The sequence below is a fragment of the Neomonachus schauinslandi genome, chromosome 1 (genome assembly GCF_002201575.2).
Source record: "Neomonachus schauinslandi chromosome 1, ASM220157v2, whole genome shotgun sequence".
Classification (NCBI taxonomy): domain Eukaryota; kingdom Metazoa; phylum Chordata; class Mammalia; order Carnivora; family Phocidae; genus Neomonachus; species Neomonachus schauinslandi.
This window is the reverse complement of record NC_058403.1, coordinates 193,432,720-193,455,916: the sequence shown is the minus strand read 5'-3', so window position 1 is coordinate 193,455,916 and position 23,197 is coordinate 193,432,720. Positions and strand designations below refer to the sequence as shown.

General features: G+C 40.1%; 1 protein-coding gene and 1 pseudogene across 2 annotated transcripts in view; both read right to left on the bottom strand.

Annotated features, from left to right (window-relative positions):
- DCP1A (decapping mRNA 1A) overlaps positions 1-23,197 on the bottom strand; it is a 52,807-nt gene that overhangs the window by 12,918 nt on the left and 16,692 nt on the right. The window contains exons 4-6 of one of the 2 annotated variants that reach the window (XM_021695226.2): positions 10,510-10,576; positions 5,460-5,598; positions 1,017-1,130 (exon numbers count right to left, since the gene is read on the bottom strand). In XM_021695226.2, the coding sequence (XP_021550901.1) occupies positions 1,017-1,130; positions 5,460-5,598; positions 10,510-10,576 (320 nt within the window). The remainder of the gene's footprint in view (positions 1-1,016; positions 1,131-5,459; positions 5,599-10,509; positions 10,577-23,197) is intronic. The other variant, XM_044916851.1, reaches the window with a different exon arrangement.
- Positions 11,028-22,879, bottom strand: LOC110585048 (annotated as a pseudogene).

Genomic DNA, 23,197 nt, shown 5'->3' with positions numbered 1-23,197 from the left:
TGTGATATTGTACTTTATTTTGCAAGTTGTCATTAGTGGGGAAATGGCCAAGGGTATGTGGGATCTTTCTGTGTTATTTTTTTGTAATTGCATGTTTATCTATAATTATTTCAAAGTAAAAAGATTAGTTAAAAAACTATGGGTTTTATACTTGGTATCTGTTCATTTATTAAGCCATCGGCTACAAAGAAATCTAATTCAGTCAACAAATATTTACAGATGCTAGGTGCTGAGAATACGGCAATGAACAAGGCAGATAAAACTGCCTGTCCCTATGGAGCTTACACTTAGGTGGAGGAGACACAGTGCGCCTAGTAAAAAAAAATCATAAACCATGTTGGCTGGTGAAGCCGTAGCAAGAAAATAAGACAGAGCAGGACAGGGGTAAGGAAGGATTGTTACTTAAAACAGGGTGACCAGACAAGGCCTTACCTGTATGGAGGACGCTTGAGACTTGAAAGAAGTAATAGAGAAAACCCTATCTGGGAGGAAAGTATTCCACACAAAGGGAACAGCAAGTGCAAAGGCCTGTCCCGAGGCAGGGGTGAGTCCGGCACATTTGTGGAAAGGCAGAAGAGCCAACAAGGCTGGGGCCAAGTGAGCAAGGCAGGGAGAGAAAAGATGAGGCGGGGGCAGGGAGCCAGAGCAGGTCAGGGCTGGCGGACCACTGGCATGGCCTCCTTGGCTTTGATTCGAGTGAGAGGGGCCACCACTGAACATTTTAAGCAGAGGAACGCCATGACCTAACTTATGTTGAATCAGGATTATTCCGGCTGCTGGGTGAAGAAGAGGTAAGGGGGTGGCAAGGGCAAAAGCTCTAAAACCAAAGTGGAGGCTCCTGCAAAATCTAGATGGAAAGACAGGGCAAATGGCAAGAGTGGATGTTAGCATGTTACTGCCTGTATGCACCTTGACAGATAAATAACAAATCATATTTGTACTGCATTAATATCTTTACAAAATACTACTCTGTGTTTTGCTACCCTGGACAAAGCTAGAGCTTTAGCTGTACAGACCTTATCTTGTGACCCCGATGGCATCTCTTCTAGAGTCTCAGTGCTTCCCAGATTGGAGAGCTGAGTACTTGGCTGTAACCCAGGGCTGGAGATATTGGAGTCGCCCATCTGATTCTGAAATTAAAAGGAAAAGCATATCATGTGAAAAGTTTGCTGACTATTATTTGGTTAGCAAAACATCATATGTACTATGCTATCAAAATTAACACGTCCCTGGACTGAAGTTGGGGCTTTTTTTTTTTTTTTTTAAATCTGGTCTCCTGAGTGTTCTGAACTGTTTGTGGTGTCTGTTTTGACATGGATAATGCTCACTAGATGCTGGATCAGATAGCCCAAATATAACTTTAGATTTCTAAAATTTATAATTCCACGTCCATCTAGTGATCTTTTTTTAGGGTTTTTTTTTTTTTTAGCACAGTGTTAGGCACTCCAATGTTAAAAGAATGGCAAAGAGGCATTTTTTTCTACTCAAATGACTTAATCCTTATTTCAGAACACCTTTTACTCAGTGTTACCTATTTACATAGAGGTGAAAGAGCCTGGGGAAGTCTATGAAATATCTTTTGAAAACATCTGAAAACTACTGAAGCATTAGACAATTCTCCACATCACATGGTGCCTATGAGGGTAAGTGTGGCCAGCAGACATTCACTACAACATTACTGACTATATTCCCTGTGCGGTACTGTTCATCCCTGTGACTCACTCATTTTCTAACTGGCAGTCTGTACCTCTTAACCCCCTTCAACTATTTTACCTGCTTATGAAATATCTTATTTTCCACCTCTTTATGCAACACCACCATCAATCTATATTAACACATTATGGAGAGTGCCTGGAATTAAACTGTATTAGAGAAAAGCTCAAAACACTGTTCACAAGTTCCTAGAACAGAAGGTATAAAATGTTCAGAAACATTTTAAAAATTGAATGTTTGCACATAAAAATCCCAGCTTGTTATTTTCAGAGAGAAGCTGGATACCTTGGCAACAACGGCTGGAGCTGAGCTGCAAGTGACCCTCTGATGCAGGGCCAGGCTCTGTCTGCATCGGGTCCACCCTGACCCACTGCATGCACTCCCGTGGCCCATGTGGTTTTGGGGGTAGTTGAGTCTCCTATACTTAACATGAGCTACAAGATGGGTTATGCTTTAAAAGGTCTCTAGAGGGCGCCTGGGTGGCTCAGTTGGTTAAGCGACTGCCTTTGGCTCAGGTCATGATCCCGGAGTCCTGGGATCGAGTCCCGCATCGGGCTCCCTGCTCAGCAGGGAGTCTGCTTCTCCCTCTGCCCCTCCCCCCTCTCATGCTCTCTCTATCTCATTCTCTCTCTCAAATTAATAAAAATCTTTAAAAAAAAATAAAAAAATAAAAAAATAAAAGGTCTCTAGAACTTCAGACATTTTTTTATACATGTGTAGGGCCGTTCTTGGAAGGTTTCCTCTGAGTTTGTTTTTTGATGACACTCTAGTATTTATTTGTATGGATTCGGGGAAGTGAACAATCACAAACTTCCCGGAGGGTAATTTTACAATATTTGGTAAAAACCTTAAAAATATCAAAATCCTTTGATCTACCAATTCTATTTCAAGTAATTTATCTTAAGAGAAAATACTGAACATGAAAACTTAGCTACAGGATATATTTCTGAATTCTTAAGAGAATCAGAAAAAAACAGCGTATTGTTTATGTAAGGCACGGAAGGAAAAATATGCAGCTATTAGTATCTCTGTTCTCTTTTTCAAAGACTTTTCGTTCTACCAAAAGAAATCTCACAGGGACTCCCTATGAGATGAACAGCCACTGTCATAAAGATACTGCTCTTTGGGAAAAAACTGGTTACAAAAGAGTTAATAAAAGCGACTTTTAAGACTAGTTAATAAAACTAATGTAGAGAAATGTACCACACACAGGACATATTTATACATATTTTTGGAAGGATACATAATGAAGTATTAACAGTGATCATTTCTAGGTGGTGGGATTATATCTTTTTCTTCTACTCTAATCTTTAAATATAAAATACAAATAACCCCTACAAAAATCCAGGATTATATCCTGTGACTAGAAGTAACTCAGCAAGGAGCAACTGTAAAGGACTGTGGGTTTAGCTATCTTTCTTTACATTAAAAAAGGTACGCTGGTTAAAACAAACTATAGGACTCAGGGAGAAAATGTTTATATAGGCAGTTCTTATTTCCAAGTAGTCTCTATTATAAATCCTGCACCCCAAAGTCTGGAATTTCATTCATTATATGACACACAGTGGACGGGGGAGATTTAGGGTTGGGAGTACATCCCATTGCTGAGGTGTGGTTTGTACCCCTGCCCTTGACTCTGTCAATCTAAGTCTCTACCTAAAGATAAACAAAGGAGCCATCTGGAACCATGCGGCAGCTGAGAGCACCCACGCAAACACTGAGATATGAATTCATGGGTCACTGCTAATACCAACTCCATTTGGTTAGATGACAGGCAAGTGCAGACAAGAAACAAAACTGTTCTTCCAGGAAGCTCCGCCTATTTACAGATAGTTTTCAAAAACTTTAGAAAGAACACATTATAAAGTAAGTACCAAAGATTTTATTAAGTTCCCAAATATTTTAGTTCTAGACATCATTTTATTTATTCCACACCATTGGGAACATTTTCTTTACAACAGTTATTTACTGTGCTCTCCATATTCTTACTTTCACAATGCATTAACTAGAAATCAGGTCAGATTTTCAGACTGCCTGTTTGACCTAAAGCTCCTTTATAGCTTTGTGTACAAAAACTAAGCTTCAGTTCCTGCTTTCGTTTTGCAGCCACTCGCTACTTAGCCTGAGGAATAAGCGGGCCACCTCCTAGAGCGCCAGCTCTGGTGTACAGCCCCTATACTTTCTGTCCCGTGTGGCACCACCACGATCTAGTCATCACTAGGCATATGTGGCAGAGCCCTGGGTTTATTAGTTACCTGTTATCAGAACACAGAAAGGCCTCTATAAAAACTGAACAAGGCATCTATAGATAATCCAGATCTCATTAAGGATATGAGGGGGTCTGGGGGAATATAAGGTGACCTAAAAGTATAAAAAATGATTCTTAAAGTAAATGATTATTAAAATTTATTCTCATCCAGTTTCCTAAAAATCAATGAATCTACTATAGAGATGACTGCTTCTCCTATATTAATTTTCACAGATCCAGAAATTCCTCCTAATTCTCTATGAGACACTGAGGAATTTGGTATAATGTGAAACTTCTCATGGACTCTAATGTATACTTCTCTACCCTGGGTGGGACTTCCTTTGGTGTCTAAATATGACTTCCTTTGTTAGAGGAAACTACCTTCCAGAGCACTGTTTCCAAAGTTTGTTTCCTAAACTCTAGATTCTTGAGATGCTAAAGGGGAATATGTGAAAAACGGTCCTGTGGTTAAATCAACTTGGGAATTACAGGGCCTCTCAGAGTCCTGAGCATTGCAAAGCCCTAAGAGGATGGGGGAGGAGGAGCCACGTAAACAATGTTTCCTTAACTCACTTGACCAACTGGAACTTTTCCTTAAGGATCACTTGCTAACCATGTAGAGGCTAGTGACAGAGCAGAACTGTTTGGGAAACACATCAGAGAGTGCTTTTCATACCTTGTTCCTTAAATTTTTGGTGAGGTGAGCATCACACAGAAAATAAAAGAAAGTACTTAATCAAACATGAGTAAAGAGTAAGGTGACAATTACAATGCCACTAAAACAAGGTGCAGAGGTGGGAACCTTTGGTCTTGCTCCTAGAAGTGTAGGGCTCTGAAGTGCCCACGTCAAGTGAAAAGCCAGGACAGGTTCACAGCCACACGGTTTGACGATCACCGAGGAAATGTCCACTGCTTGACACACAGTGGACAGTTCATAAGTGTGTATTAAATAAATTAACAAATGCCCTACAACTTCCATTTTATTCAACCTTGGGGAGAAAATATTATCATTTAACTTTTAAACTAACACACAAAAGAGAAAAAAAAAAGAATTCTAGAAAAGCTTCACATGTGGGTAAAATCCAAATTAAAGGCTGTGAACCTACCACCAATTACAGACCATAAATATACCCTTTAGTATTAGCGGGTGCAAATGATCAGACTACATAAATTCCTAAGCCCTAGCAGAGACTGCAGGGGTGAACAACAGGCAAGAAGCTTTTTCGGAACTACCTGCTGCAGGCTAACTTCTGCACCCTGAAACCATTTTCTCCCATAGTAATTTTACAGGAATAGAAAAAGAGCATTCTAAATTTTCATGCCAAGTCAAGGACTCTGAGATAAGCAAATTTCTTTCCCCGTCTTTTAGGCTAAAAACAGTAAGACACACTTTCTTTTTGGACTAATTATCTCTACTGGCCTTGAGGTAACTTCCCCAGCACATGAGTCCCCTGCAGGCCTCCTCCTCCCCTCTCGGTGCTCCCAGTCAGCATCTCACCCTCTCATATTCATCCTTGGCTCTGCTTAGCATCTCCAGGATGTCAATGGGCCTGTGGTCACTGCAGCCGTTGGCCTGGCTAGGACTCTGCTTGTCCCGAGCCGCTTGCTGGGACCGCCGTGTCTCTTCTTCTACAACACTAGTGGAAGAGAACCAGGTTTCAGAAAGACTTCTTTAGACATAACCTGACGTATGAACCCTCCTGGTGCTCGTCTTCTGCGGATACGGGAAGAATGTCATAGGATACACTGGCCTCCCAATATAAACACGGGGCCTCGGTTACCTCATCCCGGGAATACATGACTAACCACTTCACCAGCTCATGCACAGCGATGCCAACTGATGGTGTCTCACTGTTAGGACAGAAGTGCAGAATTCTTTTCTAGAGTTGGTGGGAGCAGATAAATTAAAATGACTAAATTATTTCTTTCTCTTTTTTGAAGTATCTCAGACTCAGTCAAACTATCAGGTAAAGTACATTTTCAAATGGACGTGGCCAGCAAAACAAAGGCAGGCTGCACAGCTGAGCAACCCACTGTGCAGTTTGTACCAACACCGGACTAGTGGTGGGTGGGGGGGCGGGGTGGAGAGAACCTTCTTGAGAAGAGAGGTCTCAGGGAATCTTCAAAGGTTTCCCTTATTCTCTCCTTAGAAATCACTGAGTGGGTGGCTGAGGTCAGGGTGATTGTGGCAAGGCTCTTTATTCTGGTTGGTGCTTAGGCTAATTCTGCACTTGAAAAGACCTAAAGCAAGAAAAGTTGAGGGTTAAGAATGCCACTGATAGGGTTGAGGTCTTTTTTCTTTTTAAGATTCATATAGGTTTTAATCCCAACTGTAATGAATAGGCTTATCTACCATAGTTTATTAGGGGCACAGACCCAGCTTGATAATTGTATGAACTAAGAACTTTCTGGGCAGTGAAAAGGATAGGCAATAAAATAATTCAGTAGCAAAAGGTTTTTTTTTTTGAATAAAAGGAGTAGGACAAGAATAGGCTGCTCAGTGTCTTGTTCACTGCTTTTAGACAGCCTGCCTAGGAGCTCCCATTAACGTGTGTGGGATGGTTCTTGTATTTGAAAACATTGGGTTAAACAATATTAAACAGACCTTTTTAAAATTTTAAATAGCAGAATCATTCTGAGTTTTTAACATGCTAAAATGTATTTGATTCTCCAGGAAGGGTGGGCTTATAAATTTTCCCAAATTTATTTGACCATATAGAATCTTCTCCTGAGGCGGGATTTGTTTGGAAAATCCTGCTTTAAGATAATATTGTCATTTCTCTATCTAGATTCTTACAGCTCTGAATAGGATAATTGATTGATGAATTTGTTTTTTTTTAAGATTTTATTTATTTGACAGAGAGAGAGCAAGAGAGCATAAGCAGGGGGAGCTACAGAAGGAAGGGGAGAAGCAGGCTCCCTGCTGAGCAGGAGCCTGATGAGGGGTTCAATCCTATGACCCTGGGATCATGATGTGAGCTGAAGGCAGATGCTTAACTGCATCTGGTTTTGTTTTTTTTTTTAAAGATTTATTCTAGAGAGAAAGTGAGCAGGGGTAGGGGCAGAGGGAGAGAGAGAATCTCAGGCAGACTCCCTGCTGAGCGTGGAGCCCAACACAGGGCTTGATCCCAGGAGCCTGAGATCATGACCCGAGCTGAAACCAAGAGTCGGACGCTTAACCGAATGAGCCACCCAGGCGCCCCTGGGATGATTATTTCTAAAATGAATGTACAATCATAGACTTTACAGTAGAGTGAAAGAAGACTGATATGTGATATGAGCATGAGACCAATTAGAATCAATATTGTTTCTCTTACATCCATACTGGGAAAGAAAGATTGTACTGTCACAGCTGTGAGGCCTGTTGCAAAGGAAAAAAAGACTGGAGAGACATATTTGCTGGGTCACAAGCAATTTCACTTTCCTTTTTTGTACTTTTCTTCATTTTCCATAACTAACAGGTGCTCCTTTAATAATCAGGAGAAAAAAAGAATGCTATTTCAAGTGACTTGTATTTACACTCAGTTATAGGCTGCACCAGCCTGAATCCACCTTTACTGAGGACTCTGGTCACGCAGCCTATTTCTCCTACCTCCTGCCATGCTGCCTGGCTTGCCCAGGCTGGTATTCCGCTCTCCCCTGACCCACACTGGATCTGAAATTTTGATTTAAAAGAAGAACATTTCTTTTCTTTCTTTCTTTTGTTTGGTTTTCTTTTTTTTTAAAGTAAGCTTTACGCCCGAAAGGGGCCTGAACTCCTGACCCTGAGATCGAGAGCTGCATGCTCTACTGACTGTGCCGGCCAGGCGCCCCCAAAGAGAAGCACATTTCTAGTAGTCACCACTGCTCACCGGTGGAACAGGCCACCTTACAACGCTCACCACTGCTGTAAGTAGAAGCTGTCCAGATGGCATGGAAGGGACAGGAATGATGCTTGGACTCTGTAAGGCCTCTTCCAATCCAAACTCTGTGAGGAACGCCCTTGCCTCTCACCCTCCTCTAAATATGCCCCAAGCCTATTTGTAAAATCAGGAATAAAGCTCACTTCCATGAGTTCTCCAAATTTCATAGTCTATATAGGCAACCATTTAAACAAGTGTTTATTGTTAAGAAAAGTTTCTGGCAGAGTGGATTTTCTCTTTAGGAGAGTCAGCATTTCCCAAGTTTAGTGGATTTTCAACTTCGCCACTGACCAAAGAGGATTTCCAAATTCGGATATGTACAGGTCTAGAAATTTGCTTGCTCTCCCACATAGCTTCTCAGTTTTTATAAACATCTTTTGGAATAAATCAATTTCTTTACTTGGAGAATTTTTATTATATTGCAGCTGTTGAAACAGTGATTTAACAGGATGGGCACTGACAGGCACAGTTATTGAGACACACAATATGCCAGAAAGAATTTTACCTGTATTTCTGGTTAGCAGAGATGATATTCTGAAATATGGGGCAAATAGAGGCTGTACACAGGCAAAGTCAGAGCAAGGAAAGATAAAGTAGTCTTTTTTTATCTTTGGTGACCAGAACACCATTTATCACAAAGTTAATGTTAACATATAAGGTATTCTCTTCGGCCATAAATAGTCCAGACACTTAAAACTCATTATCAACAGTTTCATGAGGGCACTCTCTAATCACTTTCAATACCTCCTCTGCTTCTAGTAAAACCAGCTGAAAGTGTAAGCAAATGTGCTTCTTTTGGGCATTTCTCATGAAAGAACCTGAAGGCTCTTCTCTTCCCTTCTGCTTTCTGTTTCTACTTCCTCACCCTATTTTTGGGTTCCATACAATATTTTCAGACAGGCCTTCAGTCTTCTGCCTCATTTACCATCTGAAGTCTTATATGAGGGGTACCGCTGGCCCTGATAGTTTAGAAAAAAGCTCAAAATGGTTTCCTGTAAGTAGCTATTAAAGCTAAGAGAGACAGATTTCTCACTTGGGGCCCAAAAGCTCTCAATCTGCAGGAGAAAGTCTATATATTAATATATTCCAAAGTTTGGATATTTAAGGGAAATATTCTGGATTTCAGGATAACCAAGAATTAGCAAATCTGTGTCTTCTAAGTAATTAGAAGTAAAGTGCCTTTGCTGTAACTTTCAAAACTACAAAAAAGTAGGGGCACCTGGGTGGCTCAGTTGGTTAAGCGACTGCCTTCGGCTCAGGTCATGATCCTGGAGTCCGAGGATCAAGTCCTGCATTGGGCTCCCTGCTCAGCAGGGAGTGTGCTTCTCCCTCTGACCCTCCCCCCTCTCATGCTCTCTCTCAAATAAATAAATAAAATCTTTAAAAAAAAACAAAACTACAAAAAAGTAGTCATCAAATAAGCAAATGGCTTTGTAAAAAAGCGTTTTTAATTAATTAATTTCCAGAGAAAAGGTGTTGTAAAAAGAAAAGTGTGGTTCTTCAAGCCTGAGTGATCCAAGTTCATTTGGAACACTGTCTGCAGGGGTGTGTGCCCACAGTAATAAACATGGCCTCCCCTGTGAGCTCACAGCCAAAGCAAATAAAGCAGGAGGCTGACGAACATCGCATCAGGACACGTGAGCGGTCCTGGATTAAAACGTCGCCTTAGCCATGTGTGCTTCTTTTAAAATGCAAATATACTTGAACTGAGGTTTGGGGGTTAATTATTTACTTACACATTTACAGAAATTAGTGTAAAATTGGCCTGTTTCTTAAAAAATGAAGACTGTTTTCTTCCAAAGATGCAGATAAGAACCTTGCAGGAGAGCAAAGGGAATTTTGATTTGACAGAGGGGGCTCCACATCTCTGAGGAGATTCAGGTAAAAACTGTGCAAGGGAAACACAGGCGAGCCAGAACACACTGCCCGCCGTAACGCTCTGCCCAGAGCTGTGTGGCACCGCAGGCCCCCTCAGCACCACAGTGTCCTGGGCTCCTAGAATCTGGACCAGCAGCACAGGTAAGCCAGGTGGCTCCCGTAGGCTAACCTAAGAAAGCACAGTGAACCCCCCCTGCAGAACATTAATTCAATGAAATTACTCTCCCAATTCTAAGATTCTGACATACAAAACATTTACTGGAACACAACCCAGTGGTGAACTGGGGACTACCAAACCTAGAATCGGTATCAAAACGAAGTTCACTTCAGGGAAGCGTGTGCAGGGGTTCTCTATCAGCTGCTGAACGTGGCATCACTCGTCAGAGCAGAAACCTGGAGGGAGCCTGAAGTAAAAGCCCCTTAGTAAAGCCCCTGCAGGTGGTGGGAAGGCTGTGCCCTGGGTGTCGATGGTATCCTCTGGAATTAGGCAGTTTGACAGCCCTAAGCATATCACCCCAACCTAAGGTACAAATAAAAAGACTAGAAGGAAACAGACTAAAACACTAACAATGGGAATAGTAGGATTACAGACGATTCTAGAGTTCTTTAAGCTTTTCTGCCTCTTACAAATTTTTGACAATAAGCAGGAAATCAGGTGAGAAATAAATGAGTTAGTAGACTCAGTAACAAAGAGAAGTAAGGGGGAAAGTCATTTTTTCATCTCTCATATATCACTAATTGAATCTATGTCGTGATATAAATACTTACTTGGCCATGAGTTTGGCTATGCGGTGACAGTCATTCTTGTCGTAAAACCAGATGCTGTATATTGACACTTGAAAAACAAAGAAGAAAAAAGAGGGGAAATGAGGTTTCAATATTTGGGTGTATGTAAGTACTACACTACCATGGAATATCACAGAATTTACCATGAAACCCTCCAACTGTTAGAGAAGTTCCTCTAAAGAAAATAAAAAGCCTCTCCCCTAAACTGTTTAATAAAATTATTAAAATTAGGATCGGTAAAATATCTAGATGAAAACTGGAAAGTCTGTTTTTAGACAGGATTACTAGATCTCACTGAGCCTAAGGAGCCACTAAGTGTAAGCAGCACCATTATTTTATGTATTAGAAAGAAAAAGAACTTTTTCTTAAAAAGAAAAACACTGCCAGTTACACTAAGAACCAACATTGTAAGATGCATTCCAAATGGATAGCAAAATGTGAAAAAAAAAGTGTCTCATTGAAAACCAAGTTCACCCATCAGCTAACCAAGCACAGAACCTCTACCAGTCTCTTGAAGCCTGAACGGAATTAGTAGCTCCAGCTCCAGACCCAGTGCATGACCGATACTATGCACACAGGAACCGGAGGTGCTGGGGCTGGGCTCCGTCTGTCACACTTCTTACTTTTCCTTTTTCATTCCTAGCATGGATGGTGTGATCAACACTAAGAAAACCCTCACAAGGTATTTGGTAAATAGGTATATGAACCTTATTATTAAGGATAACAATACATAAAAATGACTGTAAATACTTTTTGAATAAGGTGGAGTAGAAATACTGAATACATAAGTCAAAATAAACATAAGGCTAGTTAGGGCTCACTGTTTCCATGTGCACCCACGGCACTCACAGCCTGGCCCAGGTTGTACCTCCCTTCACACTTAACGATGACTGGTACAGGAAGTGCAGGTATCATTAGGCCTTTTTTAAAAATTAAACTTTTTTTTTTTTTTTTAAACACAGGAAGTAGGATTTATTGGGGGGCATGAATAAGGGGGGGGGGGGCACTGCCGGTTCTCCTGAGTGCAGAGACTGCCATTTGTCCAAGGGGCCACTATTAGGGATGTATCTGACCCACAGCAGTCTGGGATGAGCTGCTTTTCAGCCATCATGTCTTCAAATTCGTCCGCATTAAACTTTAAGTAAAGCCCTACTTCTTGGAAATGTGGATCTTCTGATGGCCAGGGAACTTGAACTTGGCCCTTTGTGCGGCCTTAATCACATGCTCCTTGCTCTGCAATTTGGTAAGGATGGACATGATGATTTGGCCAATGTGGACCCTGGCCACTGTGCCCTGGGCCTTTCCAAAGGAGCTCTGCCTATCTGCCTGGAGCCCGTCAACCCCAGCACAGGACAGTTGATACAGTTGACAGTCTTACTGATACGTGGAAGGGGTAGAGCCACACCCGGATGTGAAACCATCTTTGCTACAGCTTTTCACCATGTACCTGTTGGCACAAATATGGGTAGCCTCCAGGGCTTCAGAGGAGAGCTGCTCATATTCATCTGATACTATGTAGCCACATAGTAGGTACTCATCCATTTTTGCCTTCTTCTGCCTCCGGTCAAAGATGCAGGGACACCTCTGCAGAAGTGAGACTTTGGATACGGCATGCTCTTACAATACCAGTAACACTGGGTTGCATGGTGGCCCACGGTGACACCAGGATCTTCGGTGGACCCCAAAGGAAAAGAGCTAAACTTTTAATTTTGAAGTAATTGTAGCTTCACACATAATTGTAAAACATAGAGAATGTGTGCCCTTTAATTTGTTTCTTCCAATGGTAACATTCTGTAAAGTTATAATATCATAGACAGGCTTCTGACATTGATACCGTCCAGATCCCTGGTGCCCTTCTATAGTCACACCCTCCTCCCTTGGTCCCTCTCCCCTGTCTCTGACCCCTAGCAAACACACTAATCTAGTCTCCATTGCTTTAACACTGTATTTCAAGAATGTTATATAATATAAATGGAATTATACAGTATGCAACTTTCTGAGATTGACTTTTCTGACTCAACATAATTCTCTGGATATTGATCCAAGTTGTTGCTCGCATCAAGTTGTTGCTTGCACCCCTTTTTTTCTGCTGAGTAGTGTATTTCATGGTATGGATGTACCTGTTCAACCATTTATCCATTTGAGGATATGTGGTGTGTTTCCAGTTTTTTGCTATTATGAATAAAGCAGCTATAAATGTTCATTCCAAGGTTTTTGTGTGAACATAAGTTTTCCTCTCTGGGCTAAATGCCCCGAAGTACAATTACTGCATCATAGTAGTTGCATGTTCAGTTTAATAAGAAACTCTAAACCTGTTCCCCAGAGTGTTTGTGCTAGTTTATATTCCTACCAGCAATGTATGAGCAATCCAGTTTCTCTGCAACCTTGCCAGCATTTGTTGTTCTATTTTTAACTTCCTCCATTCTGATAGGTGTATAGTGGCATCTCATGGTGGTTTTAGTTTATATCTCCCTAATAGCTAAAAACGCTGAACATCTTTTCATGTGCTTCTCTGTCATCCATATATCCTATTTAGTCAAATGGCTGCTCATGTCTTTTGTCCCTTCTAATTGATTTTTAAAAAAATATTTATTTATTTACTTGAGAGAGGGAGCGAGAGAGCACAAGTGGGAGGGGCAGAAGGAGAGAGAGAATCTGAAGTAGACCCTGAGCTGAGCGTGGAGCCTGATGTGAGGCTCAATTCCACAACCCTGAGACCACTACTTGAGTCGAAACCAAGAGTCTGACGCCCAACTGACTGTGCCACCCAGGAGCCCCCTAATTGATTTTTTTTACTGTTGAATTTTATGACTTTTTTTTTTTTAAGATTTTATTTATTTATTTGAGAGAGAGAGAATGAGAGACAGAGAGCATGAGAGGGAGGAGGGTCAGAGGGAGAAGCAGACTCCCTGCTGAGCAGGGAGCCCAATGCGGGACTCGACCCCGGGACTCCAGGATCATGACCGGAGCCGAAGGCAGTCGCTTAACCAACTGGGCCACCCAGGCGCCTGAATTTTATGACTTCTTTATATATTCAAGATACTAGTCCTTTGTTGGATATGTGGTCTGAAGATATTTTCTCCCTGTCTGTAGCTTGTTTTTCATCCTCTTAATAAGGTCCTTCCAGAGCAAAAGTTTTTAATTTTGACAGGTCCAATTTATCAATTTTTCCTTTTATGGATCATGCTTTTGGTGTCAAGTTGAAGAATTTTTTGCTGATGGACCCCTAGTTCCAAAATTTTCTCCTATGATTTTTCCTAAGGGTTTATAGTTTTACATTTCAGTCAGTGATCCATTTTGAGTTAATTTTTGTATAAAAACGTTTAGGTTAAGGTCTTTTTTTTTTTTTTTGGTCTAATTGTTCCAGCATTGGGGCGCCTGGGTGGCTCAGTCGGTTAAGCGGCTGCCTTCGGCTCAGGTCATGATCCCAGGGTCCCCGGGATCGAGCCCCGCATCGGGCTCCCTGCTCGGCGGGGAGCCTGCCTCTCCCTCTCCCTCTGCCTGCCTCTCTGCCTACCTGTTTTCTCTATCTCTCTGTCAAATAAATAAATAAAATCTTTAAAAAAAAAAAAATAATTGTTCCAGCATTATTGTTGAAAATGCTCTCTTCTCTCTTTTTTTAAAGATTTATTTATTTTAGAGAGAGAGAAACTTTAGCAGACTCCTTACTGAGCTTGGAGCCCGACTGGGGGCTCAATCTCACGACCCTGAGATCAGGACCTGAGCTGAAACCAGGAGTTGGACACTCAACTGACTGTGCCACCCAGAGGCCCCTGCTCTCATCTTTTGTACCTTTGTCAAATAGCAGTTGGGCATATTTGTGTGGGTCTATTTCCAGATTTATTTTATCCTATTTATTTATGCGTTTATCCTTCCACCAATGCCACACTGTCTTGACTACTGCTGCTATATAATAGGCCTTAATATTGGGTAGAATAATTTCCCCACTTTATGCATCTTTTCCAAATTGTTTTAGCTTCTAGGGCCTATGCCTTTCCATATAAATTTTAGAATAAGTTTGTTTATGCCTACAAAAATCTTTGCTGGTATTTTGATAGAAAGTGCTTTAAGCCTACAGGCCAATTTGGAAACAGGTGAATTTGTACCATGTGGAGTCCTTCAATACACAAGTACAGTCTAGCTTTCCATTTAGTTTTTTTTTTTTTTATTATTTCTTTCATTAGTATTTTGTAATTTTCAGCACACAGATCCTTGTACATGTTTTGTTAACTTTATGCCTAGGTACTTAATTTTCTTTGTAAGGACTGTAAGTGGTAGGGTTTTTTAAAAAAAGTTTGTTTTTTTTTTTAATTAATCTCTACACTCGATGTGCGGCTCAAACTCACAACTCCGAAATCAAGAGTCACATGCTCTTCTGACCGAGCCAGCCAGGCACCCCTAAATGGTAGTTTTTAATTGTGACTGATAATTTTGAGTGTTGATCTTGTATCCTCATACCTTATACTAAACTCACTTTATTAGTTCTAGAAATTTGTACCTAGACAGTCCTCTTATCTGTGAATAACATTTTTATTATTTCTTTCTCTCCCCTTTCTATTCTAGTATGTAAGCCTATTTTTCTTTCTTGCCTTACTGCAGTGGTTAGAACTTTCAGTGCTGTGTCACAGTCAACACTGTGGACATCCTTGCCTTGGTCTCAAACTTAGAAGGAAAACATTCACTCTTTCACTATAAATATAACGTTGGCTGTAAGTTTGTTGTAGATGCTCTTTATTAAGATGACATAGTTCACTTCTATTCCCAACTTGAGAATGGACATATGATTTTTTTTCCTGCATCAAAAAACACAAAATATGATTAGTGATACTTCTATTTCATATTTAGTCTGTTGATATGATGGATTAAATTGATTGATTTTCAATATTGAACCAGCTTTGCAGATCTGGAATAAAGCCCATTTGGGCATCATTTATATTTCTTTTCTCTATATTGTTGGGTTTGCTACTATTTGGTTGAGGACTTTTTTTTACCTAGCTCATGAGAGAGATTGCTTTGTGGTTTTCTTTTTTTTGTACTGTCTTCGTCTTGTTTGGGTATCAGAGTAATACTGGCTCTGTAAAATCAGTTGACAACTGTTCCCTCCTTGTCTGTCTTCTGGAAGAAACTGTAAAATTAGTGTTCTTTGAATTTTCCAGTAAAACCATCTGAGCCTGGAGATTTTTCTTTTAAATTATTAATTTAATTTCTTCAAAGGCTAAAGGATTATTCACGTCATCTATTTTATCTTGGTTGAGTTTTGTAGTTTGGGCTTTCAAGGTCCATTTCTTCTAAGTTATCAAGTTTGAGTGTAAAGTTGTTCATAGCATTAGCTTATTACCCTTTTAATGTCTGGAGAATCTACAGTGATATCCACTATTCTATTCCTGATACTGGTACTTTGTGTCTTATTTTTGTTAGTATTGCTAAAGGTTTATCAATTTTATTGACCTTTTTTAAAATTTAAAAAACCTAGCTTTTTGCTTCATTAATTTTTCTGTTTTCATATTTTCAAGATCATTGATTTCTTCTGCTCTCATTTTTATTCTTTCTCCTGTAGGCTTTGAGCTTATTTTGCTCTTCTTTTTAAAATTTCTTGAAGTGAGAATTTAGTAGGCTCTCAGCCAGTGTCACTTGAAAGGATGGGAGGAACTCCCCCTGGCTAGGCCACCTGGTGTGCCTCTCCTGGAGAAGGGAGCCTCTAACCTTCACAGATGCAAACTGCTTCCCAGGCTACGTTGGTGATATGACTCCTCTTCTACCCCTCCACCTCCCCTTCATGGAAGGGAGGGAAAGCACTCCCTTGGTGGCCACTTATTGTCAGTAGGGCTTCTAATCCTTCCTGTCAGTTTTTCTGGGCTCACCTGATATTGTTGGAAGGACTCCCACTCTATCCAGGAGGGGAATGAGCCTACCTGATCTGCCTTTTGTTGCTAGATTGGAAGTCAACAAATATCAGACCTGGGTCCCCTTCTTCTGTTGGGTGAGAGGGTTTTAAGACCCTCCTGCTGGGTTGTTTTGCCAGTTCTGGGTCTTCTTCTTTCTACCTTTCAGAGTTCGCCTAATTGTCTCTTGTGTTATTTCTGGGTTTTTATAGTTATCTTTAACAAGGAGAGCAAGGAGAGAGAAGTCTGTGCCATCTTGTTTGGATGAGAAGTCTCATTATGCATTTTCATGAAAAGACTAAGTGGCTTATTAAATATCAGAGAAAAAAAGTCTTAGAACTGTAGCTAGAACTCAGGTATTCCAATTCCTAGGCCAGTAGTCTTGACATCACACAGCCACTGCCTCATTACATGAAATAACATAAAATTTTTTATAGAAACAAAAAGTTAATGGGCTTCAATTATGCTTGAAGACTAAAGTAACACATAAGAGTATAAATAATTAAAAATTATACAATAAAAGGATAACAGAATATAGGAAATATAATGCTAGAACAAGAAACTTTAAATAGGAGCATCTGTGTGGCTCAGTTGGTTAAGCATCTGCATTTGACTCGGGTCATGGGATCAAGCCCTGCATCGTGCTCTCTGCTTGGTGGGGAGCCTGCTCGTCCCTCTCCCTATGCCGCTTCCCCCCACTCATGCTCTCTCAAATAAACAAACAAACAAAACAAGAAACCTTAAAGATCCTTTTCATAGCTATTATTTGAACTCTATCAACATACATTAATATGTATTGATATATTAATATACATTAACTGAGAAAGCCAGTTAGCTTTTTTAAAATTGAGGTATAATTGACATAACATTATTAGTGTCAAGTATATGATGTAATGATTTATTATTTGTATATATTGTAAAATGATCACCACAGTAAGTCCAGTTAACACCCATCACCATACACAGTCACAAAATTTTTTTTTCTTGTAATGAGAACTTTCAAGATCCACTCTTAGCTACTTTCAAATATGCAATACAGTATTATTAACTACAGTGACCATGCTGTACATCACACCCCATGACTTACTCATTCTGTAACTGGAAATTTGTACCTTTTGACTCCCCTTCACCCATTTTACCTCCCCTCCCCTGACTCAGGCAACCATAAATCTGTTCTCCATATCCATGAGCTTGTTTTTTTTGTTTGTTTGTTTTTGGGTTTTTTTTGCTTAAAGATTCCACATATACTGCGGCACCTGAGTGGCACAGTTGGTTAAGTGTTCAACTCTTGGTTTCGGCTCAGGTTGTCATCTCAGGGTTGCGGGATGGAGGCCCGTGTTGGGCTCCGTGCTCAGTGCCGAGTCTGCTAAGGATTCTCTCCCCCTCTCCCTCACTCTAAAAATAAATAAATAAATAAATCTAAAAAAAAAAAACATTCCACATATAAGTAAGATCATAAAGCATTTATCTTTTTCTTTTTAAAGATTTTGTTTATTTATTTGAGAGAGAGAGAAGGGGAGATAGTGAGAGAGTACAAGCAGGTAGGAGAAGGAGAAGCGGGCTCCCTGCAGAGCAAGGAGCCCGATGCAGGGCTCGATCCCAGGACCCTGGGCTCATGACCCGAGCCGAAGGCAGACGCTTAACCGACTGAGCCACCCAAGCACCCCCATTTATCTTTTTCTATTTTATTTAGCATTAATGCCTCAAGGTGCATCCATGTTATTGCAAAAGGTTAAGAATTCATTCTTTTTTGTGGCTGCATAATATTCCATTCTGTATATATGCATTTTCTTTATCAATTCATCCATTGATGGACTCTTGTGCATACATATTCTGGCTGTTGTAAATAATGCTAAAATAAACATGGGGGTGCATATATCTTTTCAAATTAGTGTTTTCATTTTTTTTTTTCAGATAAATACCCCAAAGTAGAATTGCCAGATCACATGGCGGTTCCATTTTTAATTTTTTGAGGAACCTCCATACTGTTTTCCATAGTTGACGCAACAATTTACAGTCCCAGCAACGGTGCATGAGGGTTTACTTTTCCCCACATTGTCACCAACACTTGTTCTTTCTTGTCTTTTTGATAACAGCCATTCTAACATATATGAGGTGATATCTCACTGTGGTTTTAATTTGTATTTCCCTGATATTAGTGATGTTGAGCATCTTTTCATGTACCTGTTGGCCATCTGTATGTCTTCTTTGGAAAAATGTCTATTGAGATCCTCTGCCCACTTTAAATCAGATTATTTGTTCTTTTGTTATTAATTGTAAGAGTTCTTTATATAATTTGGATATTAGTCCCATATTAGATATATGACTTGCAAACATTATCTCCCATTTGGTAGGGCCTTTCCATTTTGTTGATGGCTTCCTCTGCTGTGCAGAAGCTTTTTAGTTTGATATAGTCTCACTTGTTTATTTTTGCTCTCGCTACTTTTGCTTTTGGTGTCAAATCCAAAAAAATCACTGCCAAAACCAATGTCCAGGAGCTCACTATCTATGTTTTCTTCTAGGATTTTCATGGTATCAGGTCTTACATTAAAGTCTTTAATCTATTTTGAATTTATTTTTGTATGATGTAAGATAGTAGCCCATTTTCATTCTTTTGCATGTAGCTGTCCAGTTTCCCCATCATTTATTGAAGAGACTGTCTCTTCCCTATGGTATATTCTTGGCTCCCTTGTTGTAAATTAACTTGACCATATACCTGTGAGTTTATTGCTTGGCACTCTATTCTGTTCCATTGATCTATGTGTCTATTTTTGTGCCAGTAACTATACTGTTTTGGCTACTAAAGCTCTGTAGTATATCTTGAAATCTGAGATTGTGATACCTCTAGCTTTTTTTCCTTTCTCAAGTATGCTTTGAGGGGCTCTTTTGTGGTTCCATACAAATTTTAGGACTGTTTGTTCTATTTCTGTGAAAAATGTCATGGCAATTTTGATACAAACTGTACTCAATCTGTAGATTGCTTTAGGTAGTACAACATTTTACCAGTATTAATTCTTCCAATCCAGGAGCATGGAATATTTTTTCATTTATTTGTGTTTTCTTCAGTTTCTTTCATTATGTCTTAAAGTTTTCAGTGTACAATAAAAGCTATTTTTTTTTTTTAAAGATTTTATTTATTTATTTGAGACAGAGAGAATGAGAGACAGAGAGCATGAGAGGGACGAGGGTCAGAGGGAGAAGCAGACTCCCTGCCGAGCAGGGAGCCCGATGCGGGACTCGATCCCGGGACTCCAGGATCATGACCTGAGCCGAAGGCAGTCGCTTAACCAACTGAGCCACCCAGGCGCCCAATAAAAGCTATTTTAATGGCAAATATTTTGTTTCACTCTGAATTAAGGTCATTTTATTCTACAAAAAACTTCAGGGCCAATCACAACTTTAAAGTTCCCTTTTTGATGGAAATAAAAGTTTAACTGGATTTTTTCAATTGTCATTGTAGAGGGAGTGAAAGCATTGATATACAGAGTGAGTGAATAGCTTCATTTTATGAACGAAAATGATGAACGTGAATTTTTTTTCCTACCCTATTCATAAGGGGACTTGCCTGGTGGAGAAACCCTCCGGTTTCACTAAAACTGTCCTTGACTGTTGGGTTCCACGTCTGGTTATGTGTCCTGCAGGTGACTGTGCATACTACCACCAGGCACCCAGGCTGGCTTCTGCTTTCTGAGTGGTCATTCAGCCTGCTGTGAAGAGTTTTCCATGTTTGGACCCAGGTTCACAGCCCCTCTTCCATTCACAGAACTTCAAAACACCACCAACGTTTCAAACAGAATCAATGTCTAATGAGAAGTAATTTTGGAATATCTGACATGGTATAAGTAAATAGACTGAATTTAGCTTTGACAGCCCTTTGACAAGGAACACAGAGGAGGCTTTGTTACGGAGGAGATATTTATTAAACATTATCTTCTGCAGGGTCTTAGTTATGTTCCTATTCCTTTCAGCTAAGGATTGCTCCTACATAGAGTAAATCAGATTGGGCTCTGAAAAGACTCCATATATGGCAATTAAACACAACCATCTTTCTTTAAATATGCCTCTTTCAACTCTGGCTAAAGAACATACAAAACACAAGAGTCTGAATACAAGATTCCAGTTTTCCTCTAATGGACACACCTCTACAACTTACCGTGATGAGAAAGTTTATGATACGCACTAAGTACATCAGGCTCAGAGAAGAACACACAACATTTTCTGGGCTAAACAGGGGCATTTAGTAATGTTTTCATAGGGGGTTGCAAACCCAGCTCTTAAGAAAGAATTTCATACTGATAATCAAACTAAGCCCAACAGAGCTGTCAACTTATGTTGACAATACTTCACTTACATCCTCCCCTTTTCCTTTGAAGAAATACACTATAATTTAGAAATAAGACACATGTCTTCCACTCTTGTACATTATCAAATAAACTGCCAAAAAAGAGCCAAACACTTACAAAGGCATGTTTGCAGAAGAAATAAAGATAAGGAAGCCATAACGATAGCTTAATGGGTAAAGGATAAGAGTCACACTCGATTCTGCCAAAAGCAGACCTGTAGAGGTTCAGACACGCATCCAAGAATCAGCTCTGTCTGCCAACATATCAAATGCTCAGTGCATGCAACTGGCAAGGAGGCCCTGGGAGCTGCCCCTAAGCCTGTCACTGTCACCAGTGAGGAAAGACAGACAAGTTCCCAGATGGCTAAGATCACGGAGGACCTGTCTTCAAGCCAGAGCCAAGTATTCTTCCCTCAAGAGAACTTCCACTCTATGGCCCAACACATTCATTTGCTGAAACATCCTGAAATAATTTTCCTTTATTAACTATAGCACAGAGGATTTAAGGATTTGACAATACAGTATTATTGTGCACATAATGATGGCATCCTGATTTGTAAATGACTTCTCTCAAGATGAAAGCAAACTGTTTAGTTATTGGACCCCCACCACATAGTGTGGCTGTTAACAGCTGTCCCAAGTAAGTCGTGCTGTACAGGCAAGTCACTGTAGAGTTTGGTGGTGTGGTAGGGCATTTGATTACCTTAAGGTTGTACTTCCATGAAAAGTACAAAAATTCAGAAAAGAATATCCAAAATTAAATGTTTCCTTTGCTTTTTAAATGATGGCATCTTTTGAAAGTGTGAAAAACGAGACTGACAAAGATTAAAGGTATTAGGTCATTTAATATTGAGAATTTTTAAAAAGCTGAGGGGCAAGAGTTTTCCATTTCCCCAGAGCCCTGTTTGAAGATCTAGCAGCCTAATATGATTTGATGTTACACCTCACGCTGCTTCTCATCTGGAATGGTGTATGGCACACAGAAGATCAAGAAAACCCAAATTAATTTGGAGCCTTTGTAAAATCCCTTGAGACTTTTTGAGATGCTGTGAAATGTCACAAAAACAGAGCTGGGAATCACTCTCATGCACATGTTGTCTTTTTGATTCATTTATTATTTAGATCTGACCTACTTTCTAAAAGGATTTGAGGAGGTTGGAGATTTTCTCAGTATGGTGCCAAGCAGAAAAGGGGCTTTGATATAAGCTTTTTGGCAATGATGTTAAGAGTTATAAAATTTCTAAAGATGAGACTGACAAAAATGCCCTACACCGGGAAAGAAAAATAAGAAAATGTGCTTTGAATACAGCCAAAAACATTTATTCTAGACATAGGGAAAATCCTTCTGATTATAAAAGTAATGTAAAAATGGAATAGATTATATAAACACCTGCCCTGGCTAGTGAAAAAGCAAATGCCCCTGCCTGGACAGATCATTTCCTTTAAGACAAGAATAAGCCTGATGGCCCCACATCAACATTGAAAGGTTTGGAAAGAGAAAGAAGAAAAAGGCTCTGGAGTGGAAAGTAGAACACACACATACAGGAAAAAGGGTATGGAGCCAAAGCCTGCCCGACCTAGGATTCTGATAGATTATGGTAGGTGGCAAACAGGCAGGCAAGGAAACTCCACGAATCTGTACAAATGGCTGGTAAATGTGATTCAGTCACCTCAGCAGCACATCTATTCTGGCCAAAACACACAGCTTAAAACACCAATGAACACTAACATGGTAGAGAAAGAGTACACTTTCTAAAATTTAAATTGCAATGTCTATTTATTGAACACTATTTAAAAGACATAGGCCAGGACATTTTAAACTGCTATTCTGCAAGCTCGCTTGTTTATTATTTTAAAATTTGGTACCCTTCTCTAAATTAAATCAATTCTGAAACTATTTACCGGCAATACCTCTTCCACAGTCCCTTTTAACACTGTAGTTTTAGTATAGGATTCAGACACATGAAATGATCATTGAATTTTTGGAGGGAAATTACGAAAATAAACCCAAGAATATCACAACTGTTCATTCCTAATTACAAACTTTCTATTCCTAAATAATGGGCACCCCAAATAAAACAGAGAGTCACACTAGGGTTTTACGTGTGCTGCTAGGGCTGGTTGCCATGATTGCCACACAGTACTCACCACTTCTTATGGCAGAGCCTCTCCTAGGTGTGTACTGCAAGTGATTATGGGTATGCCAAATGTTGGACCTGTCCATCTCCAGTGGTCTATCCATCCCAGCGTCCCACACAGAAATGATCATTTTTATGTATCATAAGGGACAATAAAGAGTGGGAAGCATGGTCCCTGGCCTCCACGGAATCTTGTGGGCTCCCCAAAATCTACACGTAGCGCTTTGGGAAATAGTTCAGATAGTAGTGTAGGAAAAGGGGGACCTTCTTTTCTCTTCTTTCCCTAATTAACTTCTCTGCTACATATT